The sequence below is a fragment of the Podarcis erhardii genome, assembly GCF_964252035.2.
Source record: "Podarcis erhardii genome assembly, chromosome: 4".
Classification (NCBI taxonomy): Eukaryota; Metazoa; Chordata; class Lepidosauria; order Squamata; family Lacertidae; genus Podarcis; species Podarcis erhardii.
Window position 1 is genome coordinate 66,175,739 of NC_138508.1, and position 16,607 is coordinate 66,192,345.

A 16,607-nucleotide genomic window follows, 5' to 3' on the forward strand; every position below is an offset into this window, starting at 1 on the left:
CCAGCAATATCTGGAAGACACCATGTTGGCTAACCCTGACATAAGGCTTCAGATCCAACTTCATTAGCAGGTGGTTTAGCAAGTGGCTTTGGAGCTGTCCATGGTCCTAAACGTTTTTTGTTTGACTTGGAGAGTTCTGACTGGATACTGCCTACAGAACTGCACTGGAGATCAAGACTAGCTAAATAAATAAATAAACACTTCCCTCTGTCTTCCACTGAGGGAAAACTTACCAAATGACACCTTCCTCTCTGGAGTAGAAAATTCATCCAACTGATTAATTCATGCAGACACTTTCTCCCAGTGGCTGACAGAACATCAAACTAGGCATGATAAAATGATCTGCTGCATTCTTTATCCAGGAATTTCTACCATCTATCTATATCTGTTTAAAAAAAGGGGCATTTGTTTTTCATTTACTAGAAGGAAACTAGAATAATAGGCTTGGTGCCAAAGATCCTTCTATGTTTGTAGTTTTGCTCCCCCATCTTAAGCTGCTTCCCACACCCCAAAAAGTAGCTCCAGAGGATTGGGAGCCCCCCTGGGACATCTTTTCAGAGTGAGATAGACTGCAGAGGGGAGGAAGACAAGACTGGCACTTTCCCGAACCCCCTGGCACAAACAGAAGCATTTCTATTCAAGTCAGAGCAGAACATTGGATCCAATACACTGTTCAAAATGATACTGATAGCATTTGCCACATGCTATGCAGAAAAGCAAACATCTGATGCTTTCAGACAACAACCAAAAATGATTTATTCTAGCGAATGCTTGGTTGACTGACAGGATTCTTTTCTACCCTTCACCATAAGGTCCCAGGGAAGGTTACAACAATATAAAAATGCTAGACTATTCAAGTGCAAGCCTGATTCACTGCCATGTGTGAAATACGTATTTCCCGTACAGTGGACTGCCTTCTTCTGAAGAGATAGGTATGTTGGGGGACTTTGATTCCTACATTAAGGAGAGCAAATTTTCCACACACCTGTTTCTGATGCTGCTCTAATGAAGTTACTTTTCCATTAATAAATATTGCTCCTCACTGCTACTATTAGCCCCACAAAACCAACTTTCATGGACACCAGTTTAGGTTCCCCATCTCACCAAACGTCAAATAAGAATGAGGGTCAGTTTTTGTCATTACCACTATGTGAGAGGAAATGCACCGAGTTCACCTTGCCTCTTCTTGTGCCTGCTATTCTTATTCTTTTACTCTTCTTACTGAAAAAATATTTACAAGAATTGTAATGGCAAGTTCAAAACCACATTTCATTTGGTCATAACTTATTACACTGATCCTTCTTAATTATTTAATAAATGGAAACCAGTCCAAATGTACTTCTTGTCTCCCTTCATTAATTTCTGTATAATTAGTTAATTTGGACATGGAAATCAGGCTTGCATGGCTGGTACCTTGCCTCCCCCCCCCAATGTTTTCCACAACTTGCCAATAACCACCCACTTTATTTACAGAGGTATCTTCATTGCTCCAAATGTATTGACTCACTCTAATCCAAGGCCCATTTAGCCAAGCAGCTCTTAACTTTCTCACATTCATAATTTAAGAACATCTCATTAATTTTTGATGCCAGACCATTTTTTTTTGTTCCAGCTGCAGCGACTTCTTTAAGGAGCATTAATGTTTGTGTTTAAAAAATTGCAGTTCCAAAAAAAAACTCCAACCGTAGGGCTCTGATTCCCATTTTGATGCTAATGATTTCATCAAAGTATTCTAGATAAACCAAGTATAAATATCTAAAAGTGATGAATTGCCTCTGATTGGTCCCTTGAATAATTTATAGTCCCCATTTTTGTGGGGGGAAGATCATTAAAAATTTCAGGGTTAACCTGCTTCAAGCTTAGTCTCTAATTACTGCACAGATTACATTTTCCCCCCCTAAATTCCTGATGGAAAAGAGGGACAATTGAATTAACCCCCCTCCCTTTAAACTTGTTACTGCCTTGGCTGTAGTCACTATCCTGTTCCATGCCCATTCATTCACCTATTCTCTTTTTTTAATGCTCAAGGTTATTTAGGATGAATTGAAGCATGCTGTTCTTTTTCTCTCTAGCTAGGCTTGGCCTAGCAAATAATCTCTCCCGAGGTCACTTAACACTTCTAAATGTCACACAGCCATGAAAGCGCATGTGACTTGGAGCATCTGCAAGCTGCCCACATGCCCAAATGATACATGAGTGACTCAGTCTCTAAATTTTGTTGGCACCATAGTATTCTCATTCTTCTTTAGGACTCTTTCCTGCATGTATGGTGTGGCTTTACACTAGGATGTAAGGATAGAGCTTTGCTCAAAATCTGGCACCCTTTGTAAGCAATATTCTCAGCCTGTTTGAGTAATGGGACTAGTAGCATGAAAGCATACTGTATACCAGTGGTTGACAATGTGATGCTCTCCAGGAATCGTTGGACTATGGTTTCCATTGTACCTGACCGAGGACCATAGTGGCTGGGGCTCATGGGAGTTGTGGTCCAGCAACATCTGGAAGACACCATTTTTCTTATCTCTGCTATATACACTATAAAGAGAACCAGTGTGATGTACTGGGTTTAGTGCTAGACTAGGATCTGGAAGACCAGGGTTCAAATCCCTGTTCAGCCATAAAACTCACTGGGTGACTTTGATCCGGTCAGAGTCTCTTAGCCTAACTTATCTCAAAGGGTTGTTGTGAGGATAACATAAAAAGAGGGTGATTCATGTACTGTACACTACTTTGAGGTCCTTGGAGGAAAGGAAGGATACAAATGTAATTTTAAAATCTAAAGGAGGGGTGGCTAATCTATGGTCCTTCAGATGGTCTCATCAGTCCCAGACAACATAACCAAAGGTCAGTCCAGCAACATCTGGAAGTCCACAGGTTACCCAACCCTGCTTTAAAGTCTTACTTCTTTACAACTTCTTTCCCTCCAAAGGTCTAAGAGTTAATAAAGGTTAATAATGGGCTTGAGACTATCCCAGGAGTTGAAAGAAAAACATTATTAATGCTGTAAGAGGAAGTGACTAGTTTCAATACATGATTTTCCTCTTTATTTACAATGTCAAGCAAGTATAACAAATTGAGATGCTTTACTTGACTATTTTATTATCTTCTTAATTATACTATTTTAAATGTGCGTTTTATTTTTGACTTCCTGTAGTGTTTTAAAAAAAATGTTTAAGAAAATTATTATTTTTTGTTAACTTGGCTGCGTTAAGTTGTTGACCTCAATGTTTTGATTTTAAAACATTTAAGATAATGTTTTAGTTTCTTGTTAATTATGTTGCTTTGAATGTATACTTTACATTTGACTTTCTTCAATAACATTTATTCTGGATTGCTTCATTTGATGTTTTAAGGTGTTGTAAACCACTTTGAGATTTCCTCTCCCCCTTAAAAATATAAAGCAGTATAGAAATAAAATGAACAGCAGCAGCAGCAGCAACAGGTTAACAAGGAGAAGAGGAAAGTGAAATTGAAGGCATTTGCTGTTGGATGCCAGATACTGACCCCTGAAGGAAATTAAGCAGACTGCTTTCACTTAAATTGTAGGTGCCAGAAATATGAAACTGGTTGAGTTAGTTGACCAAACTTTTAGAGCCATTTTTCACCATTATATGCTACTTAGATTCCCCCCCCCCTTCAAATTGCCTGGTACAAATGATATAACCATGCAAAAGTTGCATCTTTGCAACATATAAGATGGACATAATTTAACTGACCACATTTTGTGAGAAATGTTGCCTGGAGGATTTTTACACAAAACTAGAAGTAATATTTTGGAAAAGACTTAGGAAATTATATTGGATCTTGTATGCCAAGAGGATTCCCTCATTTATGTGAACTCTTCTGCTTGTAAACAATCCATGAAAGCCCCTGGATCTGTTGTACATTGTGCACAAGGGCCATTGGCACGCCACTGGCACAGATGAGATGCCATGAGACAAGCCACCCCACCAAACGCCATATAGGCACACATGGCTTGCTTTGCTCCTGTTTTCCACTTCCAGCTTCTGAGCTGTTATCTATAACTTCTAATAATAGTTTCAGGACACAAGGTCTGTTGAAATCCTTTAATGACCATTTTGTAACTACCGCTTTTGATTTCAGAAAGAAAAAGCAGGAAAAAAGAAATGGTGGCCTTAAGTCACTTGCAGGTGTTAATGTTTCCTTTTCCTTTATTGGAGAGTATAATTAGGCAGCCCTAGAAGGCATCCTGGGGTTCCTTTGTGGGGCTGTTCTGTGTGGGAGAGTGCATTTCTTTTCCTTTTCCTTTGTGGTAACCTTTCTGAAAAGTTTCATTTAGCTAATTTGACAGAAACCACTTATAATAAAACCAAATGTAACAAAACTCCTGATAAGCCTAAAATTCACTCTCAGATGACAGCGTGTACAAATCCAGTTGCAGGGATTTGATGTATTGATTTCAATACAGACACAGGATATTCTACAGGCTGTGCTTCTCAGGTTGCCACACAGTAGGAAAGGCTATCTTCTTTCCACTTAATTCCAAGCCCAAGGTTTTGGGGGGGTGTTTTAGGCAAACATCAGATGCCAAGTGGAAAAATGGAAGGATAATTGAGAAAGGGGTTTTACTGGAGGTGTCTTCACAATCAAAGAGTTGTTCCTTCTTCACTATTTCATTTTTCTTCTACACACACACACACACACACACACACACACACACACACACACACACTTGCACACTGGTAGCATGCATTCATTCAAATTTATCTGGAAGAAACACCATTCTTCACTTCTGTGGTCCCAGTCCCAGTCATGAAATCAGGTTGAAAATTTGGCTATGGGTTTGTGGGGGGGGGGGGAGAAATGGACTCTTCCAATCCTTTGATTATAAGAAAGGCAGGGTCCAGCATCCAATACAGACATGCTATATATCTAAAACCTTTAAATAAATTCACATTTTCAGACAGTAGTGGCAAGTGGCCATTGCAGCTCTAACTATAACATGTTCAAAAACGCAAAAGAAAATTGCAGTAAAAACAAATACAGGTGTTCTAGATCTGGATAATATTTTTGCAGAAGATGGTTCCGCTGTCCCAGGACTATGACAGAAAAAGTCATCTTAGTGGTTACCTGTAATCTGACAGTGATAAATGCACTTGCAGTAAATTGTCACTACTAGATCTCAACTTGCAGGAATGTTCAGATGGGAGAGAAAGCTGGCTTTCCCAAGATGCAAAGGGTTTTAAAGGTTAGCTTTTTGTTGGCGCTTGCCCAAGGTAGTTTGGAGAGTTTGGTTCTTGTCTGTGTGATAAGACATCACATCACATCTTAAGTATGCACCTTGAGGGAACTGCCCTTTAACATATCTAGGGTAAGTTTTCATCATGTGTGCCAACTACTCCTTTCTCAATAGAGGGTAATTGCTTGGGATCACATCCAATCCAAATGTGAGGAAAGCAAAACAGGTGCACTGTAGAATTTGCTCAGACCATTTCTCCATTTTTTTCTGGGTCTGTGAAGAATCTTACTTTCACAAGCACCAGCAAGTTTCCACAGTCCTGTCTGACCCACCAGTTACCCTGCCCATATTGGATGGAAGGCATTGCTTGAAATCTCAGAATTTTCTCTCAGTTGAATATATATGTCACCTTTGGCCAAGGCAGTTTACAATTTTAAAACCCTAAAACAAATACATTATATAAAAAGGTAGAGTGCCACAGTCCTCTCAGGCCAACTGAGGACTGATCATATGTGTGCTCCCTGATGGGGCTCCCTTGCTTCTGCCTTTCCTCAGGACACACAGCTCTTGGCAGCCCTTGGGAAGGTGGGGAAACAGCTGCCCCAACAGTCCTCTCAGGCTGCTGATGTCTCTTTTGGGAGCTGATGGTATGCGTGCTCCTCAGCCTGGCTTCCCTCACTTCTGCCTTTCCTCAGGTCACAGAGAGCTGCAAGGCAGATGTAGGAGGAACTACCCCAACAGTTCTCTCAGGCTGTTGATGGTTCTGTCAGGAGCTGGTGCTTTGAGTGCTCTCTGTCCTGGTCTCCCTCATTTCTAACCTAGAAAAGCTATACTATGCCTTGGAAAGTAATGGAAGGGGGGTGAGACTCACTCTCTCCATTCACACATAACAATGAATATTGCCTGAAGAGTAAATTAGGAATAATTATGTGGTCTGGAAATGTAAAGAATGCACTGAGGGAACAGTAACAAAAAGACAGACACTGCAAACAAAACGACCTATGTGCTGTGCACATTCACTTCTTATAAATGTGCAGAAGATAATCCCTGTTGTCAACAGTGTAGTTCAAAGTGTCTGGCAAGTGGCACAGGGCCAGCTTCTAGAATTAAGGGGGATTTTTGCCTGAGTATGAGGAGACAGGAAAGTGAGGTTTATTCCCTAACCCTACCCACTTCAACTCAGAAGTAAGTCCAACATGGCTTATGCCCAGTACTGCAGGTATAGGAATGCAGCCATAGTCTCTGTGGGGCTCACATGCAGAGCCCTGCCTCCTAGAATATCATTTATTTATTTATTTATCCCCAAATTTGTAGGCCACTCTACATTCAGAGACACCTGAGTATGCAGAAATAAAGCAGAAAACGACATTGAAACATGGAAAGCCAACAAGAATGAAACACATCAGAAAGGAAATTATCTTGTGCTGTAGCTTGGAGAGGAAGTACATGTAGATATACACAAGGGCAATACAAATGAGTCATTTGATGCTATAAAGGTACTTACCTTTGATGTCATTACACCAATATAAAAAAAGTTTGCAGAAACACAGTCTATGGCTAAACAAGAGTGAACCAACTCTGACCAACTTCTTTGCTACTTCAGTTTAGAATGAACAAATGAAAGGGAGGAGAGAATGCACAGTATTGTACATGCTAAAACCACAGTTGCTAGAGGTTTGCATAAAACGAGGCTCAACATTCAGTGCACCCTTTTTCTTTGCACAACATCTTCTGTGAGCAATTTTCTTAGAAGGAACAAAAGCTTCCATGTTTTCTGCCTGCTAATAGCCCATCAGAGTGCCCACAGGTCTTCCTTTTCATGCAGCACTGATGCACTCCAAGAACCATTTATGCAGGATTCCTGCAGCACGCCATAGTGGTTGCTTTTCATGGTTGCCAGTTATACGGGGTCAGCCAGGAGGATTCAGGCTTTGGACTCACCTGAAATAAACCTGTCAGTCACAGACTTCAGATGCGGTGAACATCTGACATACTTCAGTTGTCCCTGTGGATATGAGCGGCTCTTGAAAGGTCAGTAGTTCAAATTGCAGCCCAAGTTGGATCAACAGGAGTGGCAGTGGCACAGGACAAAAGCATACCGCAGTTCTAAACACGTTTACTCCAGGGCATGTGCTTAGTAACCTGGTATTGCAGCCTTATGAGAGACCGTAATTCAAGGGAATCCATGATGTCCTGTCCGTCCCACTAATTTGTCTCAATAAATTTATCCTTCTGTTGAGACTAGCGATGGGGCCAGAGCACCAAGGCATCTCTGTGGCCCACTCAAAGATTCCAGGTGTGCTTCTGTGTCATCTCAAAGCTTGCAGAGTTATGAAGACAAATCCATGGAGTTAAGACTATCAATCTAGCCATGGCGGCTGTGTTCTACCTCCATTGTTGGAGGCAATATACTTTTGAACCCAGTTTCTGGGAACTGCACATGGACAGAGAGTGCTGCTGAGCTCAAGCTCTGCTTGTGGGCTTCTTGTGGGCATCTGATTGGTCACTGGTGGGCTAGAATGGTGGACTATATGGGCCTTTGGCCTGACCCAGCAGGGCTCTTCTTACATTCTTATGAAACTCATTTTGAACATTCTGACATCTTCCCAGACATTTCTGTGACATTTGTGAAGAACAAGGCGTTGGCGTGGCCTTGGTGTGGGTCTGGGAGCATCCATTCTGCCATTGGCAACACACCCTAGATGTCACATACAGGTACATTCAATCACTCCAGGACAATTAAGAAAGAATTGTTATATTCCAATCCTCATTCGCTGCCATCATTTTTAGGATGTTTCTTCAGGGAATCTGCAGAATTTTCTTCTGCATTTTTTTGTGCCTGGCAAAAAAAATCCCTTTGTTCCAGCCTTTGGCTAAGCAAACAATCTATGGCCTTTTAAGCTACATGGTTGGGTGAGGGAGTATTGTATTGTGTATTATGATGTTTTGCATTTTTGTGTTTTTATATTATAAACTACCTTGTGATCCTTGGCTGAAGGGCAGTATAGAAATTTTGCACACACACACACACACATTTTTGGATTGAAAGTTTAGACAGAATTTCCCTTTCCCACCATCTACTGCATCTATCTTATATATTCCTTATTTTCCCCAAACGTTGGCTTTGTTTAATCATTTTTTCTTAAAGAAGATCTCTCTTAAACCCAATAATAAACATTTATCTTATCATATATTGTATTCTACCCTATAATTCTATATCTACATACTTTACATTTCTTTAACTATATCCAGTTATTCTCACCTCATACTCTGTAGCATAACTCCATCCACACTCATTTTGGGTACAATCCACCTCCTTTCTTCTAAAGTGCTACATTCACACACACACATCAGTGTCCTGCAGTGCCTAAGATTAGATAATAGGTTGTTTGTAATTCTCAAGCTCCTTCCTTGAAAGTTGAGTCTGTTGTAAGATTCTTTGTCCCTGAAATATATTCAAATTAAAATTAAATTCCTGAAATTTCCACGATTATCTCTGTAACATCATTGTGCTAACATTTTCTTGAATTTTTCATCATTTCTGTTTATTGCTATGGCTAATGAAAAATATTTAAAAAAACAAAACAAAACATCTATTAAGTTATGCTCCTGGTGGGATCCTTTGTCAGATTCCTCTTTTAAAAGGCTATCCTGTTTTTCACACCTTATTTTAAAGGCCTATTTGCACTCCTCTTGGCAGCTACAACTTCTGCAAGACTCAAGTTCCAGACAGCTGGGACAACTTTATCCATCCTTTATCACACAGGTGCGCTGACTAACTTGGCATGTACCTATGCCCAATTTGCCCAAACCCAAAGGTGGTATAGCAAGGATGCATGCATTTCCTATTCAACCCTCCTGACCCTACATCAGAAGGGTATACAAACAACAGACCATAAAGATAAAAGTACCATACCTATAGAATCAAAATTACAGATTAATACAGAAAGTTGCCTTATGGCCAGCCAGAATATTTGTCTATTATTCTATCTTTCTGGTAGTCAAGACTTTCACATAAACTGCTATTTGATCCATTTAACAGGAGATGTCAAAGACTGACTCTGGTGCCTTCTGCATGCAAATAATGTACACTGACCTTCCCCCAACTGAAATTGAAAGCACAAGGAGCAGGTGTGTCCATGTGCACACATTATTTGAGCTCTTATCACTAGGTGAGTCAGCGTTCTAAGACTTGTAGCTCTTTGTGATTTGACACCATATGAACAGCAGTGTGCTATGAGATAAGGAACTCCTGTCTTTAATATCTGATCCATAATGGCTCGTTCATACGTGCAAAACGCAACTCAATAGTGCAATCATCTATTGATAAGTGACCGTATGTGGACCAGCTGAAAGAAACATAGAATCAGAGCAGTCACATGGTGCAGTTTTTCCTGGGCCATACCAATGCAGACTGAAAGGGGAGAAATAGTATGTTTGGATTCTCCTGATTTCCCATATTAAACGTATCTCCCTCTACATACAAAACAAATGTCAGGGAGAAAACTAGGCTAGAATTCTTTCTTGTGGCTCACTAGTTTCGTACGCACGTGCAATTTTTTTTATATATAGAAGAAACACTGAAAGCTTGACTTACAGTGTAAAATGGGATACGCCTGGACAGCTGCAAAATGTCACTGCTTTGAGTATTTGTTCCCACTCTGGCTGACAAGATTCCATAGCTATTTGTCCTTGATTGCTTTGCCAGTGCATGTTCAATACTGTTACAATAAAGTAGCAGGGAACAGATCACATCAGAAAGGAGGTGCATACTTTGTGGTGTGCGACAAATGTCTTATCCACTTAAAATACATTAATATGGCTGAAATCAAGATCGTCCCAGGAAACATAAACACTTTGCATAATCAGCTGTGTCCCTTTGTAAACTACCAGGTCAAGCATATATGATAGGACTTAATTATAATAACATTTCACCCCCATTGTTCAAAAGCAGAAACTTACCAATAAGGCAGACCAGGGTTCTCTTTCCAAAAGACATTTTGTACCTTTCCCAGGATTGTGTCAGCCTTCATACTCACATACCTGCATTTTTTATTTTTTACTTAGAAGTGAAAGGCATTTCAATCAAATAGATCCAAAGGTTGTCACAAGCCAGCCAGCCAGCAGGGTGAGTGCATCTGACTGTTTTTAGCCCCCGAGTGGAATTGGATGTTCCAAGACACAGGCGATAAGGACTGATAATCTCTTACTCCTTGTATTTAATTTGACTACATTTGTTTTCCCATTGCAAATCTGCCATGTGATGGACTGTCCAAGGAAGTTCAAGCTCGCTTGGAACTCATTTATGCCTGGATCCTACAATAAACAGAGCTTGTTTTATATGACATAATTTCAGGGCTATTTTTGTCACTCCTTTGAAGAAATGTGTTGCTCGCATGATTTCCACCCAGGTCACTCAATGTCAGATCCTCTGGCTTGCACTCCTTGTAAAATGACTGCTTTCCCCTCCCCTTCCCTCTCTCTCTCCCTCACCCATCTCAGTTCAGTGCTTGGACAGCTATGACAAGGGGTCTAGTGTTTGCATTCTATTCTGGTCACTGTGAGTTATGGTGATATCATATAAACTAAAGGGTTCCAAAATGCATGTCAAATTAAACCACTGACTAATCCTCATATTTTGCTCGTCTTTCTGCTCCCAGGCTAAAGGTCTGTGTGTCCACAAAATCCTAACACTCTAATCTGTAGGTGCTGATTTGATTTTCAGCTGAAACTTCCTACGAGGAGAAATCACCATACGTGGCTTGTTGGCCCTGGGGGAATAAGAGCTAAACTTGTCTAAGAGTGAAAGACACAGCTCGAGCAAAAGCTGCAGCAAAGTTCAACCCTCCTCCTTCCATTCGTGATGCACCAGCAGCCACAGAAGGTCTGTTTAATCAGCTTAAAGAGAAAGAAAAGCTACGGGAGACATCTGAGCTGGCACAAATCGTCACCTGATGCTGGCCAAGCAAGTGCTCTCATCTCCTGTGGACCATCTCCTGTGCCGGAAACAGAGGTGAGAGAAATGTCTGGAGGATGTTACTGAATTCAGCTTTATGAATGAATGAATGCAGGAGACAATGTGTACTAGCAGGATGCTAAACTGGAAAGGGATGTGAAGGGCTCTATTAAGTTGAAGGAGCAGAGCTGATGGTTGTTCTTCAAGTGCTTCCTCGTCCAGTTGAGTTTCACAGCTGTAGTGTCTTTCCTTCTTTTCATTGACAAAAAGGCTTTAGAGCATTTTGTTCGGCACAATGAGTTACTTTCTGTCCTACTGCAAAGGACATTGTGGTTCTGTGTTGTCTCAGTACCAAACCCTCCGCAGCGAAGGCTTGTTGTGTGACATTTTGTTGAAGGTGAAAGAAAATGAGTTCCCTGCTCACAAGTCTTTGCTGGCCTGTTCCAGTGATTACTTCAGGGCCATGTTCAAGAGTTATACCAAAGAATCAAAGGCTGCCATCATTCACCTGCAAGTCATCTCAGCCACTGGTTTGCAACACGTTCTGGATTTCATTTATACTTCTTGGTTGCCTTTGTCTTTTGCCAGCCTGGAAGACACTTTGGAAGCCGCTACCTACCTGCAAGTGTCTGAGGCAATTGTCTTGTGCAGCCAATATTTGGCTAACAATCTTACACTAGAGAACTGCTGCTTTTCTGCCAATGTTGCTGCAAGATTCTATCTTCCAGATGCTTTGTCAGCTGTAGAAAGATATCTCATTTTTAATTTCTGGAAACTCCTAGACCTTGATTTTGCAGAACTGCTAGAACTGAATTTCAGATCTTTGAAGGCAGTAGTTGAATGTTCAGATCTGCCTATGGTGAAAGAATCTAATTTGCTAGATCTATTGCTGAAGTGGCTGAAGTATGATAAATTGAGGCTGACACATACAACTAGCTTATTGGAACACATACGATATGGTCTTATTCCTGTGGAAAATCTGAGAAAAGTCTACACTCAATCAGAAGTGCCTCTAACAGCACCCATAAAATGCTTAATCATAAAAGCAATAAACTACCACTCATTCGTCTTTAGGCAACCTATCCTACAGGATAAGTACAGCACACTGAGAAACCAGAAGACGCGGATTATCCTGCTTGGAGGTATGATTCAACATGAAGGGCCCAGCAGGGATGTGGTGGCTTTTGATGTTTACAATCACAAATGGCAGATTTTAACACAGGTGCAGGATCGACTACAAAATCACTGTGTGTGTACAGTTGGAAACTTTCTGTATGTGCTAGGTGGAGAAATAGAAGATTTGCAAAGTGAAACGAAAAGTCCCACTTTAACAGTGACAAACAAAGTCCATCGCTATGACCCCAGATTTAACAAGTGGATACAAATCAAAGGGATGCTAGAGAAAAGATGCCACTTTTCTTGTTGCATCCTAGAAAACACCATTATTGCAATTGGCGGTCAAGGTGAGGATGGATCATTACATTCATCTGTCGAAGCCTACAACATTAGCCGAGACACATGGACAAAAGTTCGAGATTTGCCATGCAAAATCCATGGTCATGCCGGCACTGTTTGCAAGAATAACATTTATATATCGGGTGGCAAATGCACAAATCAAAGTAACACAAGTAAGGATCTGTACTCTTTGAGCACACTAGAAGGGCAATGGAAAAAGCAAGCCCCCATGAGCATTGCCCGGTTTGGGCATCAGATGGCCACCATAAGAGATTGCATCTTTACATTTTTAGGCCTTTATGAACCATTCTCTGAAATTGAAAAATACAATCCTGACCAAAATCAATGGACTCGTCTAAGGCCATTGGTCTATGATCGATTTAGTTATGGTTTGGCAGTAGTGGAGGAAACTGCCCTTCTCATTGGGGGGAAGAAGTGGCAAGATTCCCAGGAGATTCCAACTCAGGATGTGGTGGGCTATGATATAGACAATGACTGTTGGGAAGAAATATGCAAAGCTTCGTTGCCTTGGTATGGATTGCAGTGTGCTGTGCTAGAGCTTTCTGAATTACTAGATGCTAAAGACATTCAACAACAAAAGAGACTAACTGTTTAGGTAACAACTCACCATAAAATGATCTGCAAGGACAATTCCGTAACATCTCCAGAATGTCTAAATATTAAAAATGTTGTCCCATTCTATATTAAGAGATAATATTGTGAATCAGTAAATAGGCTTGAATTTTGTATTTCAAATCACAGAGTACAGTAAAACAGGCAAAGACTAAGAACTTGTTGCCAATAAGAGCTGTACAGAAACAACTATTTTGTTTTCAGTAATAACTGTGAATTAATACCTGATTTGCAGAACATAAAGTGAAGGTGTGAAGAAAGAGGCATACTGTAGTAAAAAAAAAAATAGAATGGATGAATCCATTTATATGTCTCTTTCTACATACCTTCACTTTATGTTTGAAGCAGGTATTCATTTGATACAGGAATTATAGGCTGCATAATTGCAAGATGTTATTGTATTGTCCACATGATCCCAGTTCATTTTTTTAGTCGTGCCAAAGCTTCAGAATGGGGGAAAGCACTGCAAACTGCACAAAAAAGCAAACAAAACTTTGCACTCCTTAAATCTCTGTCATGCTTCCCATTTTAATTGATGAAATTTTGAAACAGTTGTTCTAAGCTAAGGCAAAGAGTTAGCAGCTGGTCTAACCATTATAAGGTTGAGTGGAACATGAAACAATTGTATCTTGTATTCGAGAAATAACACCTTGTACTCTGTGCCCTTTAGGACCATAAATGGGATGGAGATGTTTGTTTCTAGTTGCTGAATGACTCTGTGCTTCAGCACACTTGTAAAAGCTGCCCATGGGTATATTGTGCATGATGCATTTCTGTTTGAAGAGGTAAAGGAATTTTCTGCTTTGACTTCAAAAAGGCATTAGCAGCCTCTTTCTGCATTACTGCCAGGGTAGGGGGTTTAGTAGTTTTAAGCCATGCCTCATTCACAGACTTGCAGATATGGTATTTGATTTCAGAGTGTGAAATCTGACTGTAACTTAACTTTATAATTTTAAATATTCGTTTTCAAACACAATCTATTTTATAGCATAAGGCAGCACAATGAAAAAAACGATGGCACTCTTTCATGCCAGACAGTCTTACAAGATGAGGCTGAATTTTATGCTTGGAACGAAGTCACAAACACTGTCTACAGCAAGATAACATGCAGGCAGAATTACTGTTGCATAGCAACAGGATGCAGTTGTATAAGATGCCCTATAGGCCAATCCTAAGAATTTGTTGGCATGGTCTCACTCTGTACCAGCGTTACACAGCCAACTGGGTCAAGGAGGGGCACTCATTCTAAAGTTTCTGGGGAGCCTCTATTTCCCATAAACCCACCAGTTCCTTGTATAAATTTAAAAGACTCCTAGCAGTACTGCATTTGTAATCGCTTTATTCCACAGGGAAGCTTCAGTGTAGGAAGAAACATGTAGCTCATGAATATATTTTTTTAACTTTAGGAAAATAGTACCAACATTTTTAAAAATTCCAGGAACGTCTAATGTTATCTGTTGCAATACATATTCTTTTTTCTATTTTAAGTTTTAGGTTCTTGGTTTGTGTTCATTATGCTGTATTTGACTGTGCTTTTATTGTATTTTATGCTGCGATCCATGCTGTGGATACTGTGAGACAGTGTGGCAGGATAATTCAATCAATAAAATAAGAGCAACAGTATCAGACGATCACACACGTGTGAATTTTATCCTTTGTGTGAAAGATGCTATGATTGGTCACAACTTTTCAGATTGTTTACTGGAAAGCCTTGAGTAGCCCCAGCTTCACAGCTGTACATTGAATTAAATACGAACATTAGCATATGTATCTACTAGATACAACCTTCATACTTTATCAATGAAGGAAGGACTTTCTGTGTAGGAGAAACATGTGAGGTAAAGGTCTACACTGACCTTTCTACCCAGAGAAATTTTTGCCTGCAATTTACAACATTTACAACAGTATTATGTAATCCACAACCTACAAGAATCTTATGAAGCTACAGATTAAAGAATCAGAAACACCAGGAGATGGTTTAGAGCAGAGGTTGTCAACCAGGTCCCTACCGCCCACTAGTGGGTGTTTCTGGATTCCAGGTGGGTGGTAAGGGGTTCTACTGCACAAGCTGAATCCTCCTTCCATTGAGCACTGGTGGGAGGTAAGGAAATTTTACCATCCAGAAAGATGCATTAGTGGGCGGTAGGTATGAAAAGGTTGACTACCCCTGGTTTAGAGTCAGACTGTTGCTCTATCTAGTCCAGGGTCAGCTGCAAGCAGATCTCCATGGTTTGAGATAGGGGATATCCTCAACACTACCCAGAGATGCTAGGGATTGAACCTGGCACCTTTCAGATGCAAAGCATGTGCTTTACCACTGAGCTATGGCCATTTCCTATTTCTATGTAGGATACTATGCAATTCTGGTACGATGCAGGAGTCCTTATTAAACTATTAAGTGATCCTGTTGCAGGTTGATTTTGACCAGAAGGCTATGGTTATGTCTAGAAATATCACTTGATGTACATTGTAAATTCATAAAATGCAGAGGGGGATGCAGCAGGAGTCAAAAATCAACATTAGGAACAATTAACACGATCGTAGTTCAAGCATTTTTATGTGAGAAATATACAAAATATCACAAGTTATAACAAACAAATCATGCAGTCAAATAATTTGTTTATACAAAGAGATTCTTATAGATGATATAAATAGTTGACCGGACCTGCAAATTCATACAAATCTTAATGCATGAATTGCCATTCACTCTTAGTTGAATACAGATTTACGTAAAATTAGCTGTAAAAAGGCCACTCTCCTGTACAGTTGTGCAAAGTTTGCAAGACGCTTGGAATCCAAAATGCAGCTGAAAAGAAACAAGCAATCCTTTGATCCTTCTTTTAGTCCCAAGAGCAGAAAATAATTGTGCTCTTAAATGTTTATAAGTACATTCACTGCATTGAACAGACTATGGCTGGAAGCTAGCTGAGAGAGTACAATTCATAAGAAAGAAAGGTTTTAAAAGATGTATCCCATTTGGGGGTTTATCAGCTCATCTCTCAACTTCTCCCATCTGCAGAAAAGCATTAAGAAGCCACAAGGACTTTTTCTTTTGTCATGCTCGGATTTGGCAAACATTAAGGTGCTGATAGATAGAGGGCATCTCTAGCCAGGCACAGATGGGCTTAATCGTTAATGCTGCAACTTCTGTAGTATTTTTGCTTATTGGGAAGCTGGCTGTATGGGGGATCTCCAGACCAATTTTGGGGCAAGCATGTGGGGTGCAGCCAACCCCCTGCAATACAAGGGTCTCGTGATACAAAGGTACCTAACATTCTTCTGGATGTGTGAAGAGTGAAATTTGCTTCCTAGCATCTCCCAAACATCATCAGCACAAAACAAAGATTTTTGCTAATGTCATTC

General features: G+C 40.3%; 2 protein-coding genes across 2 annotated transcripts in view; one reads left to right on the plus strand and one right to left on the minus strand.

Moving 5' to 3' along the window:
• Positions 1 to 16,607, minus strand: part of CNKSR2 (connector enhancer of kinase suppressor of Ras 2) — a 163,278-nt gene that overhangs the window by 13,229 nt on the left and 133,442 nt on the right. The window contains exons 23-25 of the mRNA XM_081859058.1: positions 13,240 to 13,310; positions 9,798 to 9,921; positions 8,463 to 8,645 (exon numbers count right to left, since the gene is read on the minus strand). The gene's annotated coding sequence lies outside the window, so the exon portion shown is untranslated. The remainder of the gene's footprint in view (positions 1 to 8,462; positions 8,646 to 9,797; positions 9,922 to 13,239; positions 13,311 to 16,607) is intronic.
• On the plus strand, positions 10,717 to 13,248 carry KLHL34 (kelch like family member 34). Its single transcript, XM_081859109.1, has one exon. It carries the CDS (start codon positions 11,452 to 11,454, stop codon positions 13,225 to 13,227), a length of 1,776 nt encoding a protein of 591 aa, XP_081715235.1. The 5' UTR covers positions 10,717 to 11,451; the 3' UTR covers positions 13,228 to 13,248.